Here is an 8573-nt window from a genome sequence, read left to right as displayed (position 1 = left end):
GGGAACTGGAAAGTTGCCGGTTCAAGTCCCCGTAAGAACCAAAAGTATGGTGATGAGCTGGAGTTGGTAATTGGAGAGATGCCAGTTCACCTCCCGAGCACAGTCAGTGTATAATGTGTGTAATAACAACAGAGTCCATGTTTTAATGTACCCTTGTGGGATTAATAAAGCATGCATTATTATGACTTTTGTTTTTCAACATACTATACTATGAGTGTTTTCAACATACTGTACTTTGACTTTCTTCAACATACTAAACTATAACTTATTGAATTTTTTTGAGTTAGTGTATGAACTTTCTTTTACTTTCAAGACAATGTATAGTAAGACCTTTTTTGATATACTAAACTATGACTTTCTTCAACATACTATACTAAGACCTTTTTTGATATACCATACTATGACCTTTTTACGACATACTACACTATGAGTTTCTTCAACATACTATACTATTACCTTTTTCAACATACTATAGTATGTTCAAAAAATTCAATACGTTATAGTATATATAACGTATTGAATTATTTGACTTATTATGTTAACTTTTTTTTACTTTTTAAGACAATGTATACTAAGACCTTTTTCAAGAAACTTGAATATGAAGTTTTATGGCCTTTTTTCGATATAATATACTATGACTTTTTCAACGTACTACTGATTTGTATTAAATGTTTCTGACATACAATAGCATGACTTAGACAAACCAGACTGTGACTAGACTTATGGCTTTTTGACATATTATACAATGAGTTTTTTCAACATACTATAATATGACTACTATACGATGACTTTCTTTCATCTTGAGTGAGAGTTTTCATTTTGAGTGAACAATAATTTTTTGACGTGCACAATAAAAATGCTGAATGAGAAAATTCTTTCATGGTTAGTGCCCATTGTGACGTCGTCGTATTTCAAATGTGTTGAATATCATAGGATACCATTGATGGAGGTTAGACACTGCCAGATGGCAGTCATCCATCCCCATGGATGGATGACAAGATGCTGCGATCTGACAGATGCAGAAGGTGAAGCAGCACGGCGGTCTGTGGGAGAGTTTACATTAGAGTTTTTTTTCGAATTAAACAAATTAAATTATTATGATCAAAATGGGAACACTAAGCCACAATGATATTGTAAGGATAGTTACGAGATCTTTCAGCTCCGAGTGGATTGAGTCCTCAAAGGCAGTATTGTCAGAGCTCCTTCCACACAACAAACTATGGATCTCCCACAGGGTACGAAAGAAGGACATTAACAATGTCAAAATGTGCCTGCAAGTGCTCAGTGAGTGCGGTGAAGAGATCCCAAGATTTGTATTGTACTTCTCACTACTCAGGTAGCTGCCTGTGAAACAATGCGGGAGGTTTCTGCTAAACTTGATCCTCGGTTGACTGCTGTGGAGGGGCACTGTGGCCCGGATGCTACTTCGGCTGCCTGCCTCTCTGCTGTGGAGATACAACCGGGCCCTGCGCCCGGCGCGACAGGCCTTCCTTTCACTGTGATGGAGAAGCCGCCGGGCTCTGATCCTGCACCTTGTACTCCCTCCGGGGTTAATGGATAAACATTGAATGTAAGAACATACTATGACCTTTTTTTCTTTTTTTTAGCCTACTATGGCATACTACACTGACTTTTTAATTTTTTTTATATATATATATCTATATATTTCTACACTCTTTACTATCGATAATTAAGCGATTTTAAACATTATACCCCATATATATTATATGTGGGGGACAGGCATCTTGGATTTGAAAGTTTTAAATAAGATGGCCCAAGAAAATCAAGTCACCTATGTAATGTGTAGGATTTTAACATTGGATTTGTATGACTCCTAGTGGTAGTTAAAAAAAGAAAGAAAAAAAGAATGGCCTGAAAAAGCTACACATTTTCACAGGGACAGTCACAGAATACTTTGACAAAAAGAGCAACCTATAAATCTTGGATCACTCATAATATGATAACAGCCGTGACACCAAATCCAAAGGAATACGTCAGGTCAACAGAGGGGTTTTTAATGTAAAAATACATCATTGTGTTTCAGCTACAAATACAGGGTTACTGTGTTTGAGATTAGATCAGCATCTACAATTCACAAGCCACTCCACCTACAAAATAAACATTATTCTAAAAAAGTAATAAATATAAAATGTAGATAAAAATGTAAAAAAAAAAAGAAGAAAGTAACAAGGTCAATGTTCGTACCTGACTATTAAGGTTTAGAAAAACATGTTACATTTGACCGACTTACAAAAATGAAACTTACATTTCAAAAGAATAATCTCAATCGATAATGTGACAGGCAATTCAGCTTTACTCTTTAGCAGGCGCTACCTCGGTTAAAAGTGCGATAACATTGTGTCAAGAAACAAAAAAATACAGTTACAGCCTTGGTGAGTCCACAACAAACTGCAAAACAAAAGTAATACTGAGTAAAATGCTGAGGGATGAAAAATGTAAACCATAATCTTAAAGTCATCTCCCACAAGGTGGCAGCAACACTTATTTAAAGCCACAATCCTTGATGGGAACCCACGGTCCATCCACATGGGTTGTTTGATGGATGAGGTAAGGTGACAAGCATTACCGTTCATCTGTAACAAGCTTATAAGTGTATGCGCACCAATAAGAACATTTTTACTAAAGACTGAGACAACAGATAATGACAGTGTCAGTGCATTTTACCGTGCTTAGAAGGCATCTAAAGTTACATTCCCCGTTAACAGCAAAACAGAAAATGCAATTAAATAAGGATTGTGCCTTCAAAATAATATTATATTATATGTAATAGTCCCAAGAGTCATCAGTACACACCCATGCTTAAGTAAGTGATAATTCCAGCTGTTCACTCCTGCATTCAGGAAACATGTCATCCCAACTTTTAACTTTCAGTTTGTCTAAGTGTCAAGAAATGTTTGAATATAAATAATATTGGTTCCATGTTCCCTTGTTCTCAATGCTCACATGTACAGTATCAAAATACAAATATTAAAAAAAAAAAACATCTAAAAACCAACCCACAATCCCTCTGGAGCGTTCTTAACCATGGCAGAGGCAAGCGTGGTATGGTGACGGTGTGGCTCCATTTCTACGCAACAAAGGTCTCCCCCCAACATTATTCCCATCATGCCACGCCTTTGCTGCTAAAAGACTCCATAAATAAAAGTTGTACTAAAAATAGAGTTTTGTCGTTCGTCAGCAAAAAAAATTAAATCCAGTGTGTCCGTCATACAACCACCTTTCCCTTGATGTCCAGCTTGGCGTTTTCACTTGCTTTATTGGACTGCTCCTCTGTGAGAGTGATGTAAGAGTACACCAGGCTGCCCGCAATACTGCAACAACACAGACAGTGACCATGAGTGAGAATACAAACCGTTCACACCTGTACAAAAACTCTTAATGAAGAGATGTGCAAGCTAATGTTGGGGCTTAATCGAACTCTGAACAACTAAGAAACTGGTTTTAGGATCAATGTTAGAGAGGCTACAAAAATAAACGTTCACCTACAGTTGCAGGCAAAATGACAATTGGAAATAATTGGATCGAACATGTTGCAGCACATCATCAGTCATAACGTTAAAAGTTCCAAACAAGAATTAGGATGCACATATATATTCCCGCAGCCAACAGGCACGTTAGTATCAATAACATCTGTGTCACCATGGACCTTTGCTCAACGGTGACACGTGTATTTAGGAGTTCACCTTTTAGGGAGGACTAGTCTTCCACAATATTAGTGGACCCTTCCTTCCATCCTCAGTTGTTTGAAACCAGAAATGAGAACATTCTTTAAGCTAACAAGTTACGAGCATAATGAACGAGTGACAGTTTTATATTGTATCCATCCGATATATAGCATGGCACTATGGATGGAAAGTGTGGCTAAAAACAACACAATGTTTTAGTGTGGTATTTACAGTTCTTGCTCATGTTCATATGTACAAAGCCACAGTGAGTCAATCTGCTGTGTGACCATGCAATTCAAAATGTATATCCAATAGTTAAGGGTTTGTGTTGGACAACTATAAGGCTGTTGTTTTTAATATAGGCTTTAGTTTAGATAGATTTTCATTTACATGTGTTGCAGCTGTGTATATAAAAATGGGGAAGCATGCATTTTATTTTCATCACTCTGTTTTAAAAGTGCATGTAACATTTTGCATGTGGCTTTGACTTTTAACTAAAGATTTAGCCCACTTTGTTAAAAATACAGAGATATATATTGTGTATACTCTGAAAAAATACAGATATCATTCTTTTTTCTGTCCCTATCTCCCAGCCATACCTGGGTAAAAAATATATCCATCTATGAAGACAACTAGACATTTCAGCATAAATTAGAAAATAGACCACGTTTACCTGATGTTCAAACCTATGAAATTAGTCCAAGAGAAAATGTAGTCTCCACTGAACACCATCCCAATGTATGTCACCAGGACATTCTGCAAAATGAAGAAAATATGAATAAGGCCAATTAAGTTTTTTTTTCTTCTTCTCTTTTAGTGCATTTAACTATAATTTCCCAGTAATTTAACGTTTACCTTGATGCAGCCCACGATCGTAGTTGTTAATGCGGAGTTGTATTGTGTACAAAGCACGGTGGAATACATCAGAACAAACCTGCAAAAGAACCACGTTATCATATTACACATGACTCAACACTTTGCAAGCATAAAGTCAGCGTTTCACAATGTTGATGCATAATGATAGACAAATGGCCATTGTGAGCTTCACACTCAGTAAAGCAATGGCCTAGAATTGAGATTCCAGCCACTGATAATACGGTGATACTACAAATATTGGGTGTAACCCAGATGTTCAATTCTGGCACAAAACCCTATCCTTGCCCAGGCATGCATGTCCTACATAAGCCTTGGCCTGTATTCTTACCCCATGATGCAAGAGAGGAGAAACTGGGTGAGGAAAAACATGTCTGACCAGCCATCATATTCCACCGCCTGACGACAGAAACACAGCATGAGAAATAATGTAATACACAGGTACATACCCGTAACAGCATTTAAAAAACAGAAAAACAGAATAAATATGTAGGCTATTGTGGATTACAAATCATTTGAGTTTAAAAATGTGTTTGTTAAAAAAAATCAGAAGTAATTCCTTAATGACGTGTCTGGTCTGGCATTCAGTGGAAGAAAATAAATATTTGATTAACTGAGCACTGCAGGGTTGTTGATTACATTTTAGAGAGTGCATACAATTAACCCTTACATACTTACAAATTCAACACTTCCAATATTGGAAAAAAAAGTAGTAGCCTGTGTCATTACGGAGGTTTTTCAGTCAAAGGAGGCTGTAGGCGCTGCTGTACTAACTCTACTAGGTGTATAATAGCAGCTTTGTGCCTTTCTGGCTGCTGGGCCCCAGCTTGGCAACCCAGAAGGTCTCTGCCAACACTGACCAACTCATAGACAGCCCATATTTACGGCACACACCCATGCTTAGACGTATATGCACTCACTTCAATGTATCTGCCCAGCTGGAGGTTTAAATGAAGATAATTAAAAATAGAGCTTATAGAGAAGAAAGCGTCAAACTATTTACCTTTTGCATATCTCCAGTCACATGAGCCAACAGCAGAGTGGGAAGTATCATAAATAATGCATTATAATACAACAATCCATATTTCCCCAGCTCCTGTGAGAAAGAACATAGAAACAGATGGGGAGGGAGCAACAGGAACATGAAAAAATAAGCAGAGCCAGAACAGAGGGGGTATTCACTAGTCTTTGAGTGCATTCCTCACTAACTAGCATACACACTAGCGTGATGCGTGGCCAGGCCACTGCACTACCTAGAACCTCTTGTTTGCATCCGTCTGACGCCGCTTCACGTGGCTCCATCCGTCACTCACTCACTCACTCACACTCACACACACACTCACACACACACACACACACGTACACACTTACACACGTCTTGTCTATTAGCAGATGGTGCTCTCACAGACTAAATCTGGACCCCGTTTGCTGTAACACAAGAGCTGAACAGTCTGCTCATGTGACATAAGATACTTTTTATTTATTTTATTTTTATATTCAACAGTCAAACTGTAATTAACCTGACTGTTAAAAATAAAAATAAAAACAGAAAAAGCTAAATAAATTGTAAAGCAGCACAACTTGTACAATACACTGGAGTAATAAATGATTCTTTCTTTGCAAAAAGAGATATATACAATGATAATCAAATTAGTGGGGAATGAAAAGAACCAACCCCTGGTGTTTGTGTACAACGAGTACCTTTACGCCAGACGCTGAAGGACCGCTTGGGTTCTCTATATTCACCAACATCAGCTCAATGCCAAAAACAGCTCCAACCCAACAATGGTTACTATTCATCACACGGCGCTGCCACATACCTTTGCATCTAATTTTTGCTTCACATAGGCTCCGTTGGCTGCAGTCAGCACGTCGTTCAGGAGAATGAACACGTAGCCTTGCAGGTCAAAGGACAGGTCAGAACTACCAACAGTGATGAGAGAAAACGAAAGAAAGTGTCCAGGCTGTAAATACGTGTTGTGTCACTAATGATTTATCTTTGGGCATGCTGTTTCAGAGGGGCTCCTTTAACAACTATGTCTAATGAGCCTGAAGACAATATCACTTTAGTGAGGACATATATCAAGAGAAGACAACCCTTTGTTGTGAAGGTAATTCTGGTTTGGGACACCTGGATGTAGTAGGACTTACCTTGCGGCTATAAACGCCCCGAGGATCATTGTAAATACTGTCAGCTGGACTGGCCTGGAGAATTTCTTCCTGCCAAAAGGTCAAAGACAGTAGAGCAATGAAATTCTATCCGGCTGCTTTGAGCTGTAAAAGAAAAGCCTCAAATACAGTACAAAGAGGAAGGCTTGGTGTCCCACTGAGTAAAGGAAACAGTAAATGACTGAGAAATTTTTTTTCACGTGCGATCTTACTTGAGAAGAAGTACCTCAGCCAGCATTGTGAATAAAATGGAGAACCTCCTGAGGACTGTAAACATCGGCAGACTGGTGGAAAACAATACATTTCCATTTTTATAAGAGTAGGAAGAAGTTAATAAACAACTTATCAGGTCCTACCCCCTTTCTCTACTTTTATCCTTTAGTAAATACAAAATCTTATGCTTCATTTATTTACACATCATAGACAAGGATGCATCAATACAGTACATACCTACACACATTTGCACTGTTTTTGTATCTTTAATTCCATTTCTTCTTCTTTCTATACGATCTATATATACTAGACTTAGTCTATAGATACATTAGTATATAGATGTAAGAAACCATACAGTCATTATACAATACTTCAAATCCAATTCAGCCTAGATACGAGGACTTACTTTAGCCTTTTGGTACCGAAAAGACCAGTGATTTGGTTTCCCACATACAGGAGAGGTAGAGGAAACGTCTGTAAAACCAGGTAAACATGAATGAAAAAAACGCTCATGGTCATGATGGAAACTTTAAATAGTTGTACTGATTGATGGATAGTTGGTCTCACCTTGCGAGGTATACTCTCATCACAGTCTGGGAAGGTGATCACCTTCGCAGCCTTGCCCACCCACAGAACAACCACTGTGGCCAACATCTGCACACACATTAAATAGAACATTACTTTATCTCTGCCTGCTTTCGGGGACTGATGTGGGTTTGGAAATTCGTCGTGCATTTAACTTACTTGTCCAATTCCGACACATATTGATGAAGGGAACCTGAAACAGCAGAGTTGAGTCCCCGTTACAACCAGTTAATAGAGTACGGTGTAGCTAACCTAACGTTACTTTATGAGCCAGTGGCACATGTTAGGCTGACATATAGCTTTACAAAATGCTACTGTAAATTAAGCTCTCCTTTTTCAGGCTGTACACAACCTCGCCAGCCAAAAGTTGCCGTTAGCTAACTAGCTAATAGGCTCAGCCGCTATCTAGCCAACACAACTTCCAGTTGCTAGGTTAACCGTTAGCTCCCATGGTAGCTTCTCTACAAACTCTACAACCACCATAAGCGCTAGCAAAACCGTTACCTGTAGTTGGTGAGGACACTTTTGTTCACCACGACGATGAGAAACGAGCTCACGCCGTAAAACCCAGCGGCAAAAAGCTTCACAAACAGTGTCAGAGGTCTGTCCGCCATCCCCGACGAGTTCTCATTCCTCTTTGCGAATCTGCTCTTTCCCTGCCATCACTTCACTGACTCGCTCGGCCACCGCTACACACCCACACGCGCAGAGGCGCGCGCGCACATACACACATAACACGAGAACGTCGACGTTTTCCAACTTGTCTGAGCATCACAGAGCAGTAAACTAATTTAAGTTATTTAATTGTCACTAAAATTAATGACAAAGTGCGGTTTATCGGTAGCTAGCTAAAGTCTGAGAGAAAGCAGTAACAGAGCTGCCAACTTTTCCTCAAACCTTGGAGTGAGATTTGGTGGGGCCAACCCAAATTTTGCCTAGTAGCCTACAAAGCAATTTCTTTGGCTCTTTCAGCGTCATTATCCTTCAGGGCTTAAATTGGGATTTGTTATGTATGTGTGTGTGTGTGTGTGTGGGGGGGGGGGGGGG

The 8573-nt window shown here is 39.0% G+C and overlaps 1 protein-coding gene across 1 annotated transcript; it reads right to left on the bottom strand.

The window, feature by feature from the left end:
* Nucleotides 1–1994: 1994 nt before the first annotated feature.
* LOC117950167 (UDP-N-acetylglucosamine/UDP-glucose/GDP-mannose transporter-like) lies at nt 1995–8238 on the bottom strand. The gene is made up of 12 exons (XM_034880948.1): nt 8031–8238; nt 7686–7719; nt 7509–7595; nt 7348–7415; nt 6941–7012; nt 6711–6779; nt 6380–6482; nt 5563–5655; nt 4891–4958; nt 4542–4620; nt 4360–4442; nt 1995–3332 (listed from the first exon to the last, which is right to left on the bottom strand). The coding sequence occupies exons 1-12, from the start codon at nt 8138–8140 to the stop codon at nt 3227–3229; spliced, it is 972 nt and encodes a 323-aa protein (XP_034736839.1). The 5' UTR covers nt 8141–8238; the 3' UTR covers nt 1995–3226.
* Between the last annotated feature and the right edge of the window lie 335 nt (nt 8239–8573).

This window comes from Etheostoma cragini, chromosome 9 (assembly GCF_013103735.1).
Source record: "Etheostoma cragini isolate CJK2018 chromosome 9, CSU_Ecrag_1.0, whole genome shotgun sequence".
Taxonomy (NCBI): domain Eukaryota; kingdom Metazoa; phylum Chordata; class Actinopteri; order Perciformes; family Percidae; genus Etheostoma; species Etheostoma cragini.
The sequence above is the reverse complement of the archived record's forward strand: the minus strand, read 5'-3'. Positions and strand labels throughout refer to the sequence as shown.